We start from the raw sequence: 23,170 nt of genomic DNA, 5'->3' as shown, positions 1-23,170 counted from the left end.
TATATTTTTGTTCAGTGCATAAACACGAGAACGCCTAAAAAAATGTAAATCCATGATTTTGTACTGCGCAAGGAGGTTCCTTGCCGTTATAGCTTCAGAACTAGTGGTTTCTATGCGATTCCGCCACGCGTAGAAGTAGATGACAGCACATCACACAATGCGACCAAAACAAAGATCTACACACAAGCAAGAGGCATTTCTCAATCGATGCAAAATATGGATGTACTATATTTCAGAGTTCTTTAGTGTTTGTAGAACCATCTGTAACTGGACATTTATAAGATAACTGTTCTCCAGAACGAAGAGAGTATCACCAATACCAGGTTAGTTGGTGGCGTTTTCCATTAACCAAGCAGTAACCTAGTATGGAAGCATTCACATAGTGTTTCTAACAGCAGCCAACATTGCTGCAGAGTGGAGCGCAACTGCGCAGATACTGTAAGTGTGTAGTCTTGCATCGCGCTCATTTGCAATATATGCGGTTGATCCTGCTGCTTGTGGCAATGTGATACCGACGAGTCTCAGTTTTAAGTTTTTTTTAATACAAACAAGATGTACAATACAAAAACACTACATAATTCAAGGTTACCTGATCATTTCAAAAAAACTTTTTTTTTTTGCTGAGAAAGAAGTCAGCTTAGAAAAATATTTTTACAATGGTCAAGAAAACAGACCTACAGCATATTGTATCTTTCATTACCTACAAAATACAGACATCGCACACTACAACATACACATTGAAAATAACACTCATATCTAAACGTACAACCCTGCACCAGCCCCAGTGCTCTCTCCACCTGCAAGTCTCTGTCTATAGTCCGTGTTGGCTGGTGCTGATGATGTCCATGAAGGTGGCTTCTATCCGGTAGCAGAGCTGGACATCCGGGTCAGCACCACCCAGCTCCTCTGCTGCCCTCTGGGGAAGGCTCAGCTTGGACTTGTCCCCTCCTGGAACCACCTCCTGAGGCTTCACTTTCAGGTACTGCAGCCCTGAGGGAGGGAGGGAGGGAGAGAGAAGAGGGATGTTAGACTATACTGCTATTGATGCACCTTTATAAATGCTCATCTCTTGTTCAGTGTTCAGGTCAACTTCGATTCAATTCCTGGCAGTTGAATTGGACATACAGTGGTGCCTGAACGGACTGAAATTTGTGGAATCGACCACATCTCCAATGCAGTTACACTAATGAGTAAATCTGTACACGTGTTCATGGTCTTTTCCTATAAAATTAGATCCAACACTACTGAAAAAAAGACTATGGGAGCATTGCACCTAGAATGAGTTCTCTATTATGTAGAAAGAGGAGGAAGGGAAGCGCTACTAAGGGACACAATAGTACATTTTGGTAGACAGAAGGTGCTCTTTGGTAAAAGGGGTAAATTGGTCATCAAAAAGAAAGGAGGATCAAGGCACTCTTCATATTAATTGATTAAAATGCCTTTATTAGTATGGCATGTTCAATAGAAACAAAGTTTTTAAAACTGACGCGTTTCGGCTGCATGGCCTTCGTCAGGGAGTAACAGTTTTTACAAACTTTGTTTCTATTGAACATGCCATACTAATAAAGGCATTTTAATCAATTAATATGAAGAGTGCCCTGGTCCTCCTTTCTTTTTGAGTTCTCTATTATATTCCAAATCATAAAGAACATTTCATTACACTAACCGTGATAAAGGCTGATGGCTAAGGGCCGAGACACATTGGTTTTTATCAACTTCCACTGCCCTCCAATACCTTCCTCTTCAGTTTCCTCCTCAATTCATGCCCCTTGGTTGGAGAGCGAGGTAGAGGCAGTGTTCCCTTTCAACACACACACACTTACTGGTGATGAGCGGGTCGATGTCCCTGGTCTTCGTGGACACGTCAGAGGCACAGACCTGTCCCACCTGCACCAGCAGGGTCGCCACGTCATCGTAGAGTGGAGGGAAGGCCTGGCAGAACGCCACCAGGCACGGCAGGGTAGGCATGAAGAAGGAGAAACGCTTGGCACGGGTCAGCACTGAGGGAGAGCAATAGAGAGAAACATATGAACATCATGAACAGCAAGGAGGCTAGAACAAGCTGTACCTAGACCTAACAGGGGAAAAGGCTGTTATGAGTGATGACTATGCTGCCCTAACAGAGACCCACCAGGAGATGGCACTAACATACCAGATTACAGAGACATGATGTAGGACATGATGCAGTAAGGGGAGGAAAAAGAGGGCCAACAATGAGGGAGGTGGGTAGAGATGGGGGAGGTGGAGTGATAGATGAATAAAGCGAGAGAGCTGACCTGTGAGCAGCGTGGCCATGACACTGACGGCCAGGCGGGCCACGCTGAGGGACTTTGGCAGGGCGTACTGGGTACACAGGTGGGACAGCAGCTGGATGGCAAAGATCTGTAGAGGGAGACAAGAACCATAGTTATTGCCAGTACTTTCTGTCCAGAGAGACAGGTTTCAGTAGAAATGTTGCTTAAACAGGCCTGGAAACAAATTGATGTAAAACACTGACAAAGGCACAGGGCTAATCTTGCTCAGCTTTGTGGGCTTGGATGCCAGACGAGGACACAGGGGGGCTCACCTGTTTCTCCAGCTGGGGCTGGGCCAGCAGCTCTGGGATGAAGTCCAGGCAGATATGGATGGAGGGGATGCCAGCTACGGTCAAGGGTAGCAGAGCTTGAGGGTAACCCTGAGACAGAAGGTGAGAGAAGAAAGGAGACAGAATAGAATGAAAGTAAAAAGAGGAGTGAAAAGCAGAGGGTAAGTAGTAGCTTTGACTGAGCTTCTGTCTTGCGATGTAAACACACAGGGTAGCCGCAGCGGCAGCTTGTGTGCGCAGCACGGATCCAAGCAGGCAGGATTACTGCGACAGAGGGGCAGGATTGTGTTGATGAAGTGAAACATATGGCAGCTTCCTACTACTGGGACTGCTGTAGTCATTCAGGCTGCAGGACATTCCTTCCCCTCTCACGACTCACACACTGACAACAGCTCTTCTGTGGCACACGGGAGGACACATTCATAATCCCAGCCTGTAGACGCCATTTTGTTATGCTGTTTGTTATGACGGGATCATATCTGTAAAGACACTTTCAGACCTTGAAGGGGGTCCGTTTGGAATTTCGAAAAAAACATCACTTGTACGTAGTAGAACAGTGTTTACCTGGAAGTGCACCAGTTTGGCGATGTTGGGGTCAGCGATGAACATCTGGTGCAACAGACAGCAGATGAGACACTGCACCTCCCTCAGGTCACTGAGTAACCCCCCATCCGGCTCGCCTTCCCCTTCCGCTCTCCTGGCCCCCTCTTCCTGTTTGATGGGCCCGGGCGCAGCCCTCATGCTCTGGAGCAAGCTCTCAGCGTCACCCCCAGCCCCTAGGGGCCCAGTCTGCACCTCTGAGGTGGGCAGACACACCTCCAGCAGGATCTGGACTGCAGCACTGTCCTGGAGTCAGAGAGAAGAACAAGACAGAGACGTAATGTGAGATTCTACCTACAACTGAAATGACTGATGTACTATACACTCTGTGTGTCTGTGTGAGTGGACACGTTTTACTATACTTGTAGGTACCAGAAGAACAGTAAGAGTAAGTAACAGTAAGAACACTAAAATTCTGATAAGTGAGGACATTTTGCCGGTCCTCACTTGCAAAAAGGCTATTTTTAGAGTTAAGATTAGATTTAGGTTTAAGGAAAATAGGATTTTGAATGAGAATCCATTGTTGGTCCCCAAAAAGTCCTCACAAGTATAGTAGAGCTGTGTGAAAGAGTATGTATGAGAGGGTGTCTCTCCCACTGTGTTACCTGAGCGGCCAGCAGTGCGTTCTTCAGCTCCTCTCTGGTGACCTCTGGGGTGTCTGGCTGTCCAGCCTGTCCCAGGCCCAGGTTAGAGATGGTCTGGCTCTGCCGGTCAAAGTCCGCTGTTTCCTTCAGGTGGGAGTTGAGGTAGGCCTTGGAGGCCAGGAGGTAGCCATTCAGCATGTGGAGAACAATGTCCATCAGAGGGGGACACCTGAGGAAGCGACACAAAGATGTTATTTACTCACATAATGATGTAGGCTTCATTGTGTTTAAACAGGAAATACATTTTACAAATTCCAAGTCTACAATTGCAAAACAATACATTGGGATTCAAATATATTGAGCCCTTCTCCAGCCCAAATTTGATCAAAATGTCTCCCACAGTACACTTGTGTGCGTCTCTCTGCCCATTCCAGCTATAGACAGTTGGCAATCGGTTTTCCTGACCCTTGAAACTCGTTTCAGACCGTACACAAAGAAAAAGGTGCAACAGTAAAGATAACCATGTGCTGTAGCCTACCTGTAGACCCTTTGGTCACAGCGCAGCACGATGAGGGGGTCAACCATCAGGTCATTCTGAATATACCTCTGCTGCCTCAGCATCTTCACTGAGGGCTGCAGGGCATTCACCGTCATCACCCACAGCCTGGAGGAAAACATGGAGGAAAGAGAGCAGGGCCATGGTCAGTGGGGAGAAAATGTTTTCAGACAAAAGTGCCCCAGTGATATATTACCTGAACTTGTCCAACACATTTTCATTTTCTGTTGCAGAACGTTTTGCTACGCTGTGGACTTCTAAACACAGTCATAAGGTTTCTTTATAGGGATTATGTTACTACTAGCTATACAGTAGCCTGTTGCAGCAGATCTATTTTGTGATGATCAAATCTATTCAATTGCTAACACCTTTCAGTTTCCCATTGAAAACTCTAATGGTGCATTCAAGCAAGGACAAGCTTTCCTTTCAGACAGAGAAGCAGCTACCACCAGTTCTCTTAACACTGTTGTCTGTGTTCCCTCCTGCAGACTGTATGACATTAATCAAATGGTTCCCGTGAGAGGTCGACACTCCAACACCAGCGCTCCCTTCCAGCTTCATCACTCCTTCCTCCCCACAGGCCTCCCTCTGCACAGCACCATTCAATACCACCACAGACGGTTGAAGAGGGGATGAGGAGGGGGGGAAAAACTATCTATTATGCCCCAAACCCTGGAGAGTCCCCTCCCCTTTTCCTGCCCTGAGCTGTCGTGTCCTCGTTACAGAGCAGCTATCCGTGCATGCGGGGATTGATTGGTCCGCCTGCCTGCTCCTGATGGCTGTAGCTCAGAGCCCCTGGAAACACTGGGGCACTGAGGGTCCACCCCCTTTATCACCACCAGTGAAGACACAGAAATGGAATTGAACATGAACTCCATCTCTGGTCGCGACATCCAGCAAACAAGCCCTTCCTCTCTATAATATTGCTGACCTGCGGGGCATGACAGTGTTGAGGACCATCCAGAGTTTGTTGAGGGTCTGGGGGATGCGTCGGGGGACACTGGGGCCCAGTAGCAGCCCCATGCTACCCGTCAGAGCCTCGGCGTAGGGGATCAGGTCTCCAGCTGACAGCAGGGTCAGGTGGTCCAGCATCCTCATAAGTCTGGGACCACTGGAGGGAACCTTCTGGAAGGCTGGGAGAGAGGGAGGAGAAGAAAAAGCTTTTAGTGAGAGAGTAGAGTCTTAAAAGGGCCGATCCTGGATTGGAAAAAACAAAAAAGACGGGGACACCCACGGAACTTGTTTTGGTAAACTGCTGAGTATGGCTGAACAATTTATCAAACGTACATAAAAATTGCATATCCATATCGCAAGAGATCCATATTTTTGGCAATATTTTGAAACACCAATCAGCTGCCTGTAACATCGGTTTTCATAGTTTACTCCGATTGTATTTTCTCCCTCTAGGATGCTTTTCCACACAAACCAAGTCCCGCCCCCTGTCACTCACTCAAGCAGGCAGCAGTTCTCCTCTCTGTAGATTCACTCTCAACAGAATCCAAACAAGAACGATGCTGCATACTTTGCTTCTTAAAAATAAATCATTTTTTAAAATGTATTTTACTATTAGTTTGTGTATTTATTTATTTTTACCCCGTTTTCTCCCCAATTCCGTGGTATCCAATTGTTTAGTAGCTACTATCTTGTCTCCTCGCTACAACTCCCGTACGGGCTCGGGAGAGACAAAGGTTGAAAGTCATGCATCCTCCGATACACAACCCAACCAAGCCGCACTGCTTCTTAACACAACGCGCATAAAAAAAAAAATATTGAGAAAAAAAGTTTGTGTATCTTGCCATCAGCAAATGCTAGTTAGTTAGACTTAGCAAGCTGCATGTGCCCAATTTTTGGGGCCGTTAGCTGCTAATGCTAATTGCTAACACTAACTATCAAGCTAAATGCACTGACTGAGATAGGGCAAATCTGGCTAACAAACTGTAGCTCTAATACAGTGGTGGTGTACATCAAAATGTTTGTGCTACAACATGTTCTGAATCAGAGAGGAATGGCGAAGCATATTCTAAAATCGTTGTCTGAATGTAACAGCTATTCAAATCTAACTAGGGTCCCCTGGGAAAGAATGACCAATATTTAGGTTCCAGCCCAGTCACTACGCCTTACTTCTCTTTTTCATTCATTGTCATGCCAAACACTGTATTCCAACCATATAATTAGAATAATTATTATATATGATTTCAACCGTTCATCCAAGTGTTTTTTAAATATTAGAAGTCAAAATCGCAATATTTAGTGCAAAATAAATAAATACAATTCTGATTAGATGTTTTGCCCATATCATGTAGCCCTACAGCTGAGGGATGGGGCTGGAGAAATTAAACCTCTTATATTTAATATAGAAGTCCAAAAAATGTACAAATCCTAGACTGCCCTGTTAATACAGTTTATTTAGGGTTGGTTTCCCAGACACAGATCAAACCTAGTCCTGGACTAAAAAGCACTTTCAATGGAGATTTGTAGTCCAGGCCTAAAATGACTCTGGGTTTGGGAAACTGGCCCAGAGTGTTAATAGATTGGCTTGATACAATCTAGTCTCCTTTCCTTCCACTCCACTGATCTGAAACCACAGGACAGCCTGAAGGTGATATAGCAGACGTCAATCGTGAGGCTTGCTTTCACCTGTCCACTTATTTCACATCAATGTGGATGGAGGGAGCAGATGGCATGGGTAGAAAGGAAAAAAAGAAAGAGAAAGAGCGAGGGAGAGTATACACATCTCTCTAGTCTGAACTCTCTCTTCTGCTCTGTTCTGCAGCTGATTCACTTAAAAGGTCAACCTCCCCAACAACAGAGGCTGTTAATATCACTATGACATAAAAGCACTGCTTGCATCCCAGGCTCTACTGAACACCACCAAGCCTCTGTTTTGCTGCAGTATAGGATCCCTCCTCTCCTTCCCTCTTTGTGTCCACTGTAATCCAGGAGACGGTCGCCTCTGGGCCTCCTCTTTCTCTTCCTTTCTAAAAACGACTACTTTTCTCCATGGCACACTAGTGAAATTACTTACATAACCAAGAAACAAGCTCCAGGTTACGATTCAAATTTAAAGATTTTCTTATAAAGAAAATTTATTTTGTTTTTGATGGGGAGAATATTGGATTAAATTTGCGTGTAGATAGATTATTTCCCTCCTAATCAGATGTAGTTTTACAGATGAGATTAGAAGTGCCTTGCAGCAGTAGTAGGTCTGATTCCCTGACAGTGAAAGTATTTGCGTCTCAAATTGCACCCTATGCCCTACAAAAGTAGTGCATATTTAGGGAAAAAGGTGCCATTTGGGATGCAGCCATGATGATCTACCAGGGGGCTCCATCTCTCTATTAGAGGCCAATAGCAGCATGATAATCTGACACTGAAGCCCTTACTGCAGGATAACAACACACTTTTCATCACATGACCCTTTGTTTATCCCACTCACTATTACAGAGTCTAGAACTACTCTTCTCTGTTGAGTCCCAACTACCTTCCCAAAGCCCAACACTGCACATTACTCTTTATTGGCCTCTTATAGGTCTTCTTCAACAACTAGCCCCATAAAATCTGATGTAAACTCACCATTCCCAAAACTGTTCTCTCCACCCTAACCCCCATTCCCCTCAACCTCCCCACTCCCTCAACCTCCCCACTCCCTCAACCTCCCCACTCCCTCAACCTCCCCACTCCCTCAACCTCCCCACTCCCTCAACCTCCCCACTCCCTCAACCTCCCCTCCCCACCCCACTCCCTCAGCCTCCCCAGTCTCACCATCGTGGAGTTGTGTCTGGGAGTATCTGCAGGTGTTAGAGGTGAGCAGCATCCTCCGGAGCAGAGGCAGGGTTCCTGTCACCTCCTCCTCACACACCCAGTCCTCAACCATACACAGGTGGGGGTAGTTAGTGGCCAGCAGCCGCAGCAAGGCCGAGTGGAGGCCTGGGGAGGGGGGAGGAAAGGAGAGGAGTCAAAAGACATGACTCTAAAACAAGCAAAGGAAAAGAACGCTGACCCTAAAGAAGGCTAATACACTGAAATAAGTTATACACACAGTGTTACAAATGAGCAGGTAAGAATGGCTTGCATTAGGTTAATGGTAGCCTACACTAAACACTGGCTACCAGGCAAATAGGTGCCTAACTAAACTTGCTGGAGCACCAAAAGAGAAAGTGTAGTAGGTTAATCAGTAGGCTAACTAGTTGCTTTCATAACATTAACTGGTAAAAAATATAATAAATTACATTTTAAGTTACAAATGATACACTTTTGACTCCCTAAATTATCTGGGTACACTTTGCATATACATAGAATATATGTTGATGGGGCTTTAAATATGACCGATTAAAACAATGTCAATTCAAAAGACAATCCAACCCCTACTTACTGTAATAAGTACTTAGGGATACCCTGTACATTAGATGTACTTACCCCCCAACTCCTGTTGCAGGCCCTGGGCCTGGGTGATGAGGTATTTGATGGGGATCTGGTCCATGAGTATGGCAGAGTACGACTTGGGCTTCCTCTGCATCAGAGCTGAGGAGAGAGGAGAGGTTGATATGGCCCTGCTGTCTATTTAAAAACACCCTGTGTGAGTACTACCAGAGTGGGGTGATTCTTCACTGAAATGGCTTCAATAACAATGCTGATGGGCATCATTATTCCTGCCTGAAGGGTGCAGCAGCACAACAATTAAGAGGGGAGCATATGTATAAACTAACACAGGCGTAAATGAGGACTAATGAAGGGAGGGAAGACCTTACCATCCAAGAAATACTGACTCTGCCAAGTCATTCAGTCCAGTAGGTAACACCTCCCCTGGACATTATACTTGGCTGGTTATTGAGAATAAATGGAAGCTTGAAAGAAAGCCAAGTCAGCCAAGCCAGGAGGGGAGAAAGGAATCCCCCATAGCAACACACAGTTTCCTAGTAGCTTAACAACAGAGGACAAAGCCTGCCTTTTCTCTTGGTTCCCTGACACTCTCTCTCTCTGTCCATTCAAAACACAGCATAGCTTCTTCAATGGAGAAGAAAATGAAAGTGCCTGAGTGGAGAAGAAAAAGCAGCAACAGGGTGGCTAGGAGAGAAGCCAAGGGTGGCTGAATGAATGAAGTTCAGGAGTAACATACACTATGGTACTTGTATTTATCAGGGGATCCCCATGGTACATACCCAGGAGGAGATCGTGTAGGATACATACCCAGTTGTTTAGTGTTGGACAGGAGAGCCTCCTCATAGGACAGAATATAGTAGAGGATAAGGAGCTGTGTGGTGATGCTGTATCTGGAACGCACCGCTCGACCACCCTCTCCCTGCCAGAGAGAGAGATGGAGAAAGAGAGAGATCGGGGGGAGACAGATAGAGAGTGAGATAGAGGAGGAGAGAAAGAGAGGGAAGAGAGAGCAGGGAGAGACAGAGACGAGGTCAGGGGCAGGTCGCCACAGAGTGTTCTACACTGCAGGGCCAATGGGCTACTAGCGACAAATGGCCCTCTCTCTGACCTTCTCAGGCAACCAAGGCGGAATAAAAGAACAAAGTGGATGGCAGGACATGAATACGGCGTTGCTGATGTATGACATCGTTAAATATCATGTCAGTGGCTGCAGACAGCCCAATAGACCAGGGAGACTATAATGATATTAAAGGCAATTTACTCCCAATGGCCTCTAAACATAACGAATGGTCAGATTAATTGAAACGGACCAACTACTTATCTCCAAAGCATGTACAACCTGTTTGAGCAATCTATATTTTACATTTATATATTTGGACTGTTAAAAGCTAGTTTGATCTGTCTGACATGTTTTAATTAGCCATTGATGGAAGGGGTTTTGACCCCTTGCACTGTCTCCACATTTAACTGCCTTAAAATTCTATCTAAAAATGGATTCAATTCTATTTTTTTCTCCAACCGATCTACACAACCTACTCCACATTTTCAAAGTGACATTTATTTTATAGAACATTTTCCGAATGAATAAAATAAAAGACCCCTGGGTTAACACTTAGTGGAAGCACCTATGGCAGCCATTCTCGATATTCACATAATAATCAGAAATTCCCTTGACCACGCCCATAGATTGTTTTTTTTCCCCAAACACTCTTTCCTAGTGACCATCATTGTAAAATAAGAGCCAACTTCGTCATCAATTATACAGAAATAACAAAACACGCCGAAAAGCTGCTGTATTCTTCAATGTACACGTAACCAGGTTAAAAGTCCCAACCTACAGTTCGAAATGCTCCCACGTAGGGAAATGGAGCCTGCAAGAAGATCCCTGTGGCTTCAGGCTATTCGGTGTGGGAGTGGGAAATGTGGGGACGCAGTGTTCAAGTAGGCTACAGCTATGTGTGTGGAAAACATTTAATCACAGGTAAGACTTTTAATTTGTTCAGTATAGTCTGTGTAACTCCACTCACTACTTGTCGCTATATAGTCCGTTTGTTTGTGTGGTTGGTATTGGCTAGCTGTTCCGGTCAGTAGCTAGCTAGTACTCACGCAGGCCTACAATATTACATTTTTCTAAGTAGTGAGAATGGTCAGGAAAAGTCCTTTTTAGACATGTACTTTTCTTAAATGTAGTTTTGTAATTGACTAAAACAAGCAGACAACAAAAGGTCACGTTCTATCGAATACCGACAGGGACTATTACAGCTGTAGATCATATTAAATAAGATTCTAGCAACCTTGCACTACTCGGAGGGCAACAAATCTATTGTTTTTGTAGAAATTGCTCAAGCTCAGTACATTTGGTTGGGAATCATTGATGGAAAGCAACATTCAAACATTGCCTCTGATTTTCAAGATTTACGTAAGGACTGCGACTGGACCATTCAGCACCTCTTGGCAAGCCATTCTTGTGTCTTTACCAATGTCTTTACCAAGGAAATGTAATTGTCCCGCTGAAAAATAAAACTATCCCAAGATGATTTTCAAAATGTTTACTTAACCTTTATCGAACTAGGTTAGGTTTACAGGAAAGGGCCGTGGGTTTTCCTCTTACTTTTTACCTGGGCTTTGCTACTTTCATATTTATTTTGATGCTGACAAACTCCCCAGTCCCTGCTAGTGACGAGCATACCCATAACATGATGCTGCCACCACAATACTTGAAAATGAAGAGGATCAACAACAATGCATTCACTCCACATTATTGTAGTAAAAAAAAAAATCCACTCCAAATCTATTCTGTTGGCAACAAGGCCGTTAAGTAATACTGCACGACAAAGGAATTAACTTTTTGGCCTAAATTAAAAACTACTGGTTTGGGTGAAAACCCTATGTATGTTCAAGTATTGTGGTGGCAGCATCATGTTATGGGTATTCTTGTCACTGGCAGGGACTGGGGAGTTTGTCAGCATCAAAATAAATATGGAAGGAGCAAAGGCTAGGTAAAAAGTAAGAGGAAAACCCACCCCAGTCTTTAGAAAACCTTACCCCCTGTGTGTGTGTGTTACATGCGTGTTTAAAAACTCATTCACCCCTGCAGTGGAGCCTTGGTAGACGGTGAGGATCTCCTGCTCAGTGATTGGCTGGTTGGTGGCCTCAGGGTTGGCCTTGGAAGCTGGGGTCAGGATGGAGTTGATGTACACATCGATGAGGGGCAGCAGCTGGGTGTGGAGCGGGGTGGATGTCTCACACAGCTGCCTGTAGATCCAGTCCTATTGGAGACATGGAATTCAACAGTATTAATGTGTATATTAATATGTATTTGTTGTATAGACTATTGTACCAAAAAGGCTAGTACTAGTAAACAGTTAAACTATTTATCAGGTGTAAGTGCTCTTTCTCATATCTGCTTTTATAGCAAGTGGAATACACCATGCTGCTCACCAAAGCCACAACCCTCATTCATTGGAAGTAACCAGTCGATGGAGCCATGAATGAACAGAAAAAGCACGAGGCCAATAACAGAACCACAGACTGGAGAACGGCCTACCTTGATGGAGACCTTGTGCTTGGTGAAGGCTCTGCTGCGGAGCAGCTGGTAGATACAGTGGATGGGCAGGAAGCCTGTGATGTTGGCACTCAGGTTGTTGGTAACCGCCACCCTCACAGCGTGGGCAGTGACCACCTCGACAAAAATCAATACAGTTTCAATACACCTGGAGAAACTACGGATGGATCAAATCAGTTCAAATACAAAAACATGAATAATGAAACAAGTTGAAAAGTTGAAATAGGTTAATCATTATAATTACTGAAATGTTGAAATAATATGGCACTGTATAGCAAATAAACAACATGTAAATCATAAAGAAATATGCTATCTAAAAAGATTAGGCTAACTGTGGACAAATGGTATATGTGGCTGAAGTACCTGCTCAGTGAAAATCTCCTGGGTAAAGATGGTCTTCATTTTGCTCAGAGAGCTGGGCTTAATTGCAATCTGCAGGGAAGAAAGGGTAGCATTTACCAAGAGATCAGTTTAGACTGGTATCATTTACAGAAGGATCAGTTAGACTGGTATCAACCAAGGGAGTTGCTTTTATTGCAGCCAGTACCTAGTGAAAACATCCTGAGGGCAATGAATGAACCTGGCAGTTAATAATTCCACTCTATTCATATTGGATAACAGAAATTCTACATGACAAAAGCAGAATGGATTCAGTGCCGACAGCCTAGGGTGAGAATAAAATTCAATACAACCAAATTACATTGCACCCTCTTTCTCTGAGAAATGAAGTGACAGCAAAAATAACTGAACACAACAGTCAGTGTATTGGCAGGCAGCCCTCTGTTTGTAGGCTCTCTGCATAGCTGAAGTGGAGGAAGTACAACAGTTAGCCACTCTCCTTCTGACTGGACTATCGATCCCTCCACCTTACCTTCATCCCCAAAGTGGAGCAGACCAGCTCGATGATGGCGCTGAGTTGGTTGCTATGGAAATACATGGCAACCAGTAATAGCATCTCTCCGAAGGAAGCGGCGACCCCTGCAGCACTGTACACACAAGAGTGTGTGAGAGAGGGAGAGAGAGAAAAAAAGGGGGTCAGGAGAGAGAGAGATTTAAACCGACGGCTTACAATGCATCTTAGAGGACAGCGCTTTAATAAAATGATTATGCCCAGCTATATTAGACACCCCCCTCCTCTGGCCTAGTGTCCCCTCCACGGCGCCGGGCAACACTCATTTACCATCCCAGAGGGGGAGTTGGGCTGCTGCAGTGATAACTCATGGTTCAATGAAGGGCTTATTACATTTTTAAAAGCCTGTCGGGGCCTCCCGGGTTTGTTCCCCCTTCCAGCCCAACTCCCCCCCCTCATCCATCACCACCCACCCTGCCTCGCATCCCTGCACTGTTTGTTTTGAGACGAGCTCTGTCTGGCCTCAGCCTTTCTCCTACCAGAGAAAAACAGGGAACTGTGACTGGAACTGGGGGCATGAAAAAGAACACTCAGGGCACTTTTTTGTCAGACATTGTTAAATTCTGAGCCTGTTTAACTGGAAGACAATTACTGAATGTCGAGAGACACATATGACTCATGTCATCATGACCATTTTGGAGGTTTGCTAATGAAATGCCCATATCGTGTGAAATGATTGCACCGATTGATGCTCAATCAAGGAAAACTAAAGTATATGAAAGAAAACACATACCGTTTGAACCCAGGTCTGATAATGTCTATCATCACATAAGGACCAGGCCACCATCCTCACCTCTCAAAGTACTCCTCTTCTTTGATCATCCAGCTGAGCCACATCACCATCAGCTGCTCCTGCTCCGGGGTGCTGCAGGAGAGACACAATATCACACAACACTGTAGACGTAGCCACAGATACCACTCAGTATAACGCTGCAGAGAAGCCACCTGTTTAATCTGGCTCTGTTAACCTAGCGAGAATCTTTCTGCCATCTGCTTGGTAGTAGATACAAAGACTACTGTTAGCCTTTCACTGTCACATTGACACATTAGATCAGAGCTGTGAATATTTTGTACTGTGTTCGTTTGTGTGATTTTTATACTAGCAGGGCTCGACATTATCGCTTGTCCAGGACAAGTTTTAAAAAGTCAGACAAGAATAAATAGATTTAAGTTGTTAAATCACAATATCAAACAATTACTCCGATCAGAATTGGATCAAAGGCCAACATTGGAATAATATTAAAATCAACTTTTAATGGTACATAAATAAAAATGCCTATGTGCATATTAGCTACAGCCTCTCATGTCCAAACCGATGTTAACATGAGAGATGCTCCAGAAAATGTAGCCAAACTTGAATTACTTTTAATTATATAAATGTAGGCTGAACGCCAGTCATGTTTGACAAATATAACGGAGGATAATTAACATTAACACCTAAAGGCCTGATTCGGTCAACAAAGCAGGCACGTTACTTCAGATCAAGTGGTCACAAGACTGAAGAGTTAAGGGTCGTGCCTGTTGAGCAACGCACATCACCCACCTTGAATCTGAGTGGAGGCGGTGAGCATTTTAAAACGATTTAACCATAAACGTAATTGTTTAAAATCTAGACGTTTTATGTCATTTTATGAAGCATGTCTTACCTTGTTTTAAAGTAGCCTAGCCAAAATACAACCTCAGAAATGTTGAGGAAATATTTTAGAAACTAGCATTTTTCTCATGTTCTATTGGTTTTCAAAATCAACATTATTTTATTGTCCAGCAGCCAAAGACAATTTCAGCCATATTAGTAACCCATGCTAGTTGATATATCTTTAGAGCTCCCCTCAATCTCCATTTGTAATGGATATTTTCATCTCGGTCACATGAAACCACTTGCACGTGCCATGCACTTTTGAGAACGGTGTTTTCCCGCTAATTGCAAGTTTTGGAACATTCGCACATACCCTACAGCCATGTGCACATTGTTCAGCTTATAGTATGAAGAAATACATTTGAAGTTAAACAGTCTGATCGGTTGCATCAGCCTCATTGCTAAAAGAAAATACAATTACGTGCAGTGGTTGTATTAATTTGGGATCCATAGAGGGAATTATTTTATAAAGAGATGAAAAAGTATTTGGTTGTAATTGTAGCCTAATGTTGTAATATTTTATAGGCTAACAAGGTTGACCAACTATCCTCCAGGAGAGCCTTTAAAGAGGAGTGTTGTATTTTGAGACTGGCTTGAATATACAAAGAAGCCAATAGGCAGAGTGTAGCCTTCATTTCTGTCTGATTCTCGATGGTTAAAAAAAAGATAGCCATGCATTTTAAAATTGTGTTACAGACCATTTAACATTTTGAAAAGTATAACTTTTTTTTTTTTATATATTTTTTATATCTGTCCTTCTTGTCCAAAGGACAAGTGGCTAAAAAAGTGAATGTCAAGCCCTGGCCTCTCCACCCAACCATTTAATGTGATGAACGCGTCAGTGTCATTCTTTCTTGACGTGTGTTTTTACATGTCAAATTCATATAAAGATGTTGCTTGTGGTCATACCTGACGAGTGTGGGGAAGGCCAGTAGTTTACAGAAGGACAGAGAGACAAATCGAACCCCAGCTGGAGTGGCCGGGGGTCGACTGGTCATGAGCTGGAGGAGCTGCTCTGCCTCCTCATCAGTGGGCCTGTCAACGGGGGAAAGACACACACACTACTTCAACATGTCACAAACACACACAATTACAAAGACACAGAAATCTTCCAAAGGTTAATTACATCCTTTAAAAATTTTAAATAACTCCCCCATCATGAAAATAATTCATGAACATTTCAAACAGTGGAACTATCAGAGACCATCAGTGCTATCCCAACTGATCTCCCCTCCCTCTCCTCCTCCTCCGTGTCACCTACCTGAGTCCTGCGATGCCCATGAGGGCACAGTAGAGTCGGAGCAGGGCGGAGGCCTTCACCACGTGCTCCTCCCGGAGACCAGAGTACCCGGAGCTGCTCTCTGCGTCCTCCACACTGTCGTTGGGCTCGTGGGTGCTGCGCGACCGGGGCAAGATGGCCACCAGCTCCAACAATAGCTGCCTACGCATCTGCCACAGCACAGAACTGCTCTCACGCTTCCTCTGAGGGAGGGGAGTTTTGGAAGAGAGTAGAAGGTATCGGTGAGACCTGTGTGTGTGTTTGAGGAGCAGAATGTACATTTGTATAGTTCAAATCTCATTGTAGGCAGTGTTCACCTGTTGTCCGTTGCGTATGAACATGCTGAACCAGGTGCGTACTTTCCCATTGGTGCCCAGCAGCAGCCCACTGACGTAGGACACCAGAGGGCTGACTGCATCATCGGCCGTGTCAGGCTTATAGTCCAGGGTCAGGGCCACACCCAGACCTGGCAGGTGACACTCCTCCACCTGGGGAGGACAAACACGCAGTGGACAGGACAGCAGGACAGTTTCCATCAGGGCAGCAAACAGCAGTGGCATTTGCACAGCTCTACGGTTTAAGAGCCGAGTTGTACTGTGCTGGCCCGGTTACAAATTCACCCTAGTTGCTGGAAAGGACAAATGGTTCATGTACGACAGTGTGAAAAAGGCATAAGAGAGATGGACTCACCACCATGGCTCTGATGTTGAGTGCCTGGGAGGGGTTCATCTGACACAGCTGTCTCAGGGCCTCGGTCCTGCGTCTCCCTCCCATGCTCTCCTCATCCTGACGCTCCCCGTTCTTTATCAGGCCCCTGCACACTGAACACACCACAGATATCAGTTACATGCTATGCGGAGAATGGTTTTTTTTTCAGAGGATGTGTTACATTTTCTTATCAAAACACTATTTTACAAATACATCTGTATGAAATCCGTACAAATAAAAAAGTTATGGAATAATGGGATTTGACTGATGAAATTTGATTTTGATAATATATTTTCATGTTTGGGTTATTCAAATCATTTGTTGTTATTAATAATAACAGAGGATATGAAAGATGCATGAAAACAAGCCATTGGTCCATGTTTTTAACCTTCTCTCAAGGATCTGTAACAATTGTTCTTTGTCCCGCCAGAGCATTTTCTGTCTGTTTGCTTCACCTTCAATGTCTGTAGCAGTGCATTATGCCATAGTAGATAGACTGCTTACAGAAATCCAATGAGGCATGGAATCATTACTCATTTATTTGTAAATAAGATCTAATAGCTCTCAAAAGCACATGCACTTTAACAGGGCTTCTCTTTTTGACCGGTTATTCACTGTAGCTGACAGTTTAAAAGACTAAAATGTTTATGGCCAACTTAGACTGTGACATGCACTAAAACTAGTGCATGATTAGTGCTGTTTGAGGTCGGTTCAGTTTTGGCTCGATTGTTTAAAAAATAATAACGGTTTTCGATTTCAATAAAAAATATTTAACATTATTTTAGAGCTTCCCTCAGCCATCACCTGCCTTTCTTGCTGACAGAGTGAGTGGAATGCTGTAAGGCAGAATAAAACAATTAGAGCCCCATTATGGTAGTTGATGCCCATTATGGCTTATCACTTATTAACCATAACATATTCACATTACCGACTTTAAATCAAACATTTCAGTTGTGTATATTACTTATTTGATGACTATTATTTTTCTATCCTTAAAAAGCAACAAATCCCTTTTAATGACCTACGTGGCATCGATAGGAGTCAGAAACAGTTATTCTAGTGTCAATATTGACTACAACACGTTGAACATTCTTTTACTTGAGAAATACTGCACCAAACACCTAAGATGAACAATTGCGCAACTAAAACATCCTTGGCAAAAACATCTACATTTGTCATCTTATATTCATTCTGGGGATTTTGAGGAAGTGACATAGGCTTCCGTGACTACAGTGTCCCATGGGGGACAAACATGAACCAAACACGGAATCAGTCAGGAAACACACAAAGACTGAAATCTTGTTTTTCTAATGACGAACAGAAAAACACTTGCCAATCTGCGTGTTCAGTTGTACTCAGGCAGTAGCAGCCAGAGAGCCAGACAACAGTGGAGGCTGGTGGGAGGAGCTATAGGAGGACAGGCTCATTGTAATTGCTGGACTGGAATAATTGGAACCGAGTCAAACATGTTGTTTCCATATGTTTGATACAGTTCCATTGATTCCATTCTAGCCATTACAATGAACCCATCCTCCTATAGCTCCTCCCACCAGCTCCCACTGCCAGGCAACCATCTTTTAATTAATACATTTAACTAGGCAAGTCAGTTAAGAACAAATTCTTATTTACAATGACGGCCTCCTGCTGGGATTTTGCCTTTTGGTAGGCCGTCATTGTAGGCTGTCATTAGCTAACAAACTATTTTATCTTCCATCTTGCCAACTTACAAAGAATTGCATATGCCATAAAAGACTCAAGAAGACCAAGTTAGTTACCGCTTCATGTTCAAATTGTATTGGTCACATACACTTGTTTAGCAGATGTTATTGCGGGTGTAGCGAAATGCTTGTGTTTCTAGCTCCGACAGAGTGTGAGTGTGTGTATAGATATATAGGACAAAACACACATCACGACAAGAGACACCACACTACTACACAAAGAGACCTTAGACAACACATGAAAACAGCATGGTAGCAACACAAAACATGGTACAAACATTATTAGGCACAGACAACAGCACAAATGGCAAGAAGGTAGAGACAACAATACATCACGTGAAGCAGCCACAACTGTCAGTAAGAGTGTCCATGAATGAGTCTTTGAATGAAGAGATGGAGATAAAATGGTCCAATTTGAGTGTTTTGTTGCAGCTCGTTAGTCGCTAGCTGAAGCAAACTGAAAAGCGGCGCGTTTCAGGAATGTGTGCGCTTTGGGGACCTTTATCTCTGTGCCCCCTATTGAATGAGTCATACTATTTAGCTAGGCTAGTAGTCGCTAGTTGGCTGACAAAATAATTGTACTAGTTCTTCAAAGTAGATAAGGCATACTTTCAAGACTGCTTATTACCAACTACTTTAATGATCAATCTGGTAGAGCTACGTCACAAACTAACTATTTATTCGTGGTGTTGTGTCATTCCTCTCTCATGCGGTCTATATCTGCCTCTGTCCATGGCAGTAATGAACATGCGCAATGGATTATGCTCATTGTAGTCAATTACCAGGTTTCTGCGCTGAACTAAGTTTTATATTTGCCTAATGAAGACGACATCTTCCAAGTGTCCCACATAGTTATTTCTCTCATGAATGATTTGATTTCTTTTGAGAAACGGCGCGTTGAGCTCACAAGAAAGTATACGTAAATGTTATTCAAGTAATTGAACCAACGTCGGTCAATTAGTTGTTTTATAAGCCCAAAAAATAACGACTTCAGTTAATCGCTCAGGACTAACTGAAACTATTTTATCTTCCATCTTGCCTACTTACGAAGAATTGCATATGCCATAAAAGACTCAAGAAGACCAAGTTAGTTACCGCTTCATGTTCAAATCAAATTGTATTGGTCACATACACGTGTTTAGCAGGTGTAGCGAAATGCTTGTGTTTCTAGCTCCAACAATATCTAACAACTTCACAACATATATCTAATACACACAAATCTAGGAAAACCAGAAGAACCTGAAGAAGTAAATATGCTGGGCAAAGTTATGCCTCACACTTGATGCCTCAAGACAGGGCCCATTTCCCGCCCATTTATCTGAAAGAGGCCAATTCCAATAGCAAGCCATGAGGATTCACTAATGTTCAGCGCTATGTGATGTCTGCCGACTGACTGCTTCCTTCTCGCTGGTCTCGCTAATGCAAATAGGCTATTGACTCAGGCCTGACCCCCTGGTTGATAAGAAGGCACCAGAGGCTGCTAGCAGAGCTAGATCTTCATAATGTGTCTCTCAAAGCAGAGAACACACACACTCTGGGCCAGTAGCAAGACAATCATACTCATCTATATTATAAGGAGTACACATGAATCTAGTCCTACCTCTGGGGCTGAAACATTGTCCAATTACAAGGGGAAATACCTAACTGGGTGAAGAAATGTGGAATAGGCAGCCAATGTCAATAATTATCTCCCTAGAATTACAATGGGATCTATACAGACACTGATTATTCTATTAGATTAAATATACTCCACCTATAGACTAGGATCAGCTTGCCAAACGTGGGCCGCAGGCTCAATAAAACCAGCTAATCAACTAATGCGGTCTTATAATTAGTAGTACAGGCATGGTAAAGCTAAACAATTTGTGCAACATACTGTAATAGTCCAAACGTAGAATATATATTTATTGTTAATTTTCATAGACATTATTTTGCATCGTTCACCCTACCTTCATTAAAGCTGTCAGGGACGTTGGCAACCAGCAGGCACAGAAACCAGTCACCGTTTCTCACATGCAGCAAAGCCTCTGCCACGTCTATGATGGGCAGCAGAGAGGGCAACTCTGAGGACAAGAGGAGGAGGGGGGGGGGTTGCAGACATCAAACTTGGGGGCTCCGTGCAAAACCAGTTATTTGATCTGAGAAAAGCTTCCAAATCAAAATCAGAGAAATTGCTGATTCTCAAATATGTTTTAGAAAACTGTAATTTCCACATAATGAGGTATTTTCTATTGACGCAAGTACCTGCTTGAAGTATACAGAGAACATCTGCAACTTCTTCCAGGTAAACAGGGCTCTCAAATAGCTCAGAGGACTTCAGGAACCATTCCCCATTGGAATCAGCCACCTGTAAGACAAAACAGTCAAATTAACAACACACAAATACAAAATTGAGTATGATAAACTGGACGCTTGCTAAAGGCAGGGCCACGTGATTCAGTTGGGTGCTACCCATTGGTGGTGGAGGTGGTGAGCTTCCCCCTTGCCTGGTAAAGTGCTTTGAGGGCCTGTAAAAGCGCCATACACATGTTAAACTAACCCCGTGGGAAGCAGTGAGATGTCTGTTACCTTGTTCATGATGGCCAGTAGTTCACTGAGTGCCAGCCTGAGTCTCCTGAGAGGGTCACTGTGTTCAAACTCCAGGGTGAGGCCATGCTGCAGCTGAGACACCAGGATGCTCTCTCCATTAGAGCCACCCGCCTTGTGCCTGTCAGAGGGGACACCACCACACCAGAACAATCAGTATCTCCGATCCACTAAGGCTGGGACAACACCAGTATCGCAATGCTAATATTGCGATACTTGTTGGTATCGTGGCAAGGAAAGAAAACACAAAGCGGATTTATCTTCTTTAGGAAAACAGCCCTAATGTTGACAACAAATCATTATGTTGTCATCCAGTCACATGTATTTATTTTCCAAGGTATAGCACACAATATTTTACATACAGCAGATTTGTAAAGGACAAAAGAGTCTACTTCATGTTTTCAATTTTTTGCAATGGAAAAAATATTGCGATACTGGTTCTGACCCTACCATCCACACAACATGCTAAACAAACTCTTTACTCTGCTAAACAAAAGGGAGATTAAAAATAAAAAAAAAAGATTTTGATTTTCCAAGTTTATTTACAAAAGGCTAAATATGAGGTTAGTCATATTACTATCCAAACACATCTACTCGACCTGTATAAGTTGTTTACTTGAGTTGAGTGTCCTTGAGTGTAATAATACAGTTAACTAGTGTCTCTGTCTCCGAGATCATTCAAGGGTCATACCTGAGTTGCTGCTCCTTCCTGGCATCCTGCTCCAAAGCATGGAAATCGACAGACAGGAGGGCTACAATGGAGTTGACAGCCTCCACCCCGGAGAGCAGGCGCAGGATGAGCTTCTTGTCCTGGGCCCAGGACTGGCTCTGGTCGGCTGGGGCACACAGAGCCATCCGAACCAGGCAGGGCAGCAGCAGCCTCAGCTCTGGGTCACTCAGGGCAGCCAGACGCACCACATCCACCTTCTGCATGGCCTCAAAGGCATATGGGCTGACAAACTGCAGCCCTGCACTTTCTGACATCTCTGCTGGTAGTCTGGGACTGGGTCCACACCTCTCTGCTGGTAGTCTGGGACTTGGGTCCACACCTCTCTGCTGGTAGTCTGGTACTGGGTCCACACCTGAGAGACTGGACAGAGGGAGGTTTCTAGTTGATGCTGTCCTGATGCTCCAGCTTAAAAGTGGAACTATTTGTAGCTTGGCATTCAATTGACTTGCTTCAGAAGTTTATGTTGCTTTGGATTTGAAGCTTCAATGATAGTGTTTTCCATGCAGTCATGTGAACAGAAATAATTTTACACCCTTAGTTTATCAGCAAGTTAGCCAGAAAGCTGGTGACTTATTCAGGAACAGGCTGTGAATAATAACAAGCCTACTAGCTAAGCTAAACTCGCTTTGTGCTGAATTCTTAGCTAGCTAAGGTTACAACATGATCATGAAACACTTCCTGATGATTTTAAGAGCAGGGAGCTTACCTAGTTAGTTAAACTAGTTTCTAGATCTAAAGAAATGACAATAATAGGCTAATGGTAACATAACTAGTAGCTAGCTAGCTATCTTGCTAGTTAGCTCAGTCAGCAACAGCTAGATAAGCTAGCCTAGTATGTCTGAAGGTGGAGTTCTTTAAATATAACGTTACATGTTATCATTAATCGATAATAAAACACGTGTCAACCGGTATAAATGTAACATTACCTTCTCTAGGGATGTGTCAACGAAGGAATGTAGCCTTTAGGACGTGAAACCTCTCACTCACGTAGCACAACAGCCACTCGTATGCATTCGCTGTATCCGTATTTCTGCTCCTAACAGTAAGCTAACGTAGCTAGCTCGCGAACTCTTGACAGTCTCATTCTTACGAATCTGTCTGTATAAAGTAATTCAACCTATGTTCAGATAAATAAATATTTACAATATGATCACAATAAATTAATGTACATAAGTGACTACTTCAACATTAAAGGCTATATGGGCAGATGTGGGCAAAATGTTCAGCCAACACGGCTAGCTAGCAGAGTGCCTGGGAGTAGCTAGCACTAGCATTACTAGCATGCATTGGGGCGCTCCGCGTGCACTTTTTTGTCAGACTGCTGCTCTACCCCC

General features: G+C 43.7%; 1 protein-coding gene across 1 annotated transcript; it reads right to left on the bottom strand.

Annotated features, from left to right (window-relative positions):
* Positions 1-521: 521 nt before the first annotated feature.
* ints2 (integrator complex subunit 2) lies at positions 522-23,123 on the bottom strand. Its single transcript, XM_029627701.2, has 25 exons — positions 22,763-23,123; positions 21,798-22,196; positions 21,089-21,227; positions 20,765-20,867; positions 20,470-20,583; positions 16,785-16,915; positions 16,412-16,582; positions 16,077-16,297; positions 15,725-15,850; positions 13,973-14,044; positions 13,141-13,255; positions 12,633-12,701; positions 12,252-12,386; positions 11,794-11,973; positions 9,512-9,623; positions 8,741-8,845; positions 8,087-8,251; positions 5,256-5,457; positions 4,307-4,432; positions 3,790-3,997; positions 3,149-3,430; positions 2,567-2,674; positions 2,277-2,382; positions 1,824-2,000; positions 522-990 (listed from the first exon to the last, which is right to left on the bottom strand). Exons 2-25 carry the CDS (start codon positions 22,088-22,090, stop codon positions 812-814), a joined length of 3,639 nt encoding a protein of 1,212 aa, XP_029483561.1. The 5' UTR covers positions 22,091-22,196; positions 22,763-23,123; the 3' UTR covers positions 522-811.
* Positions 23,124-23,170: the final 47 nt, after the last annotated feature.

Source organism: Oncorhynchus nerka, linkage group LG22, assembly GCF_034236695.1.
Source record: "Oncorhynchus nerka isolate Pitt River linkage group LG22, Oner_Uvic_2.0, whole genome shotgun sequence".
Classification (NCBI taxonomy): Eukaryota; Metazoa; Chordata; class Actinopteri; order Salmoniformes; family Salmonidae; genus Oncorhynchus; species Oncorhynchus nerka.
This window is presented reverse-complemented; position numbering and strand designations above follow the sequence as displayed.

Excerpts from the sequence above, each read along its gene's own strand:
- ints2 (XM_029627701.2), bottom strand. The coding sequence starts at position 22,090 with ATGTCAGAAAGTGCAGGGCTGCAGTTTGTCAGCCCATATGCCTTTGAG. Across the intron at positions 20,868-21,088 it reads TACTGGCCATCATGAACAAG|GTGGCTGATTCCAATGGGGA; the intron begins GTAACAGACATC and ends TTTGTCTTACAG. Across the intron at positions 14,045-15,724 it reads GCCTTCCCCACACTCGTCAG|CACCCCGGAGCAGGAGCAGC; the intron begins GTATGACCACAA and ends TCTCTCCTGCAG.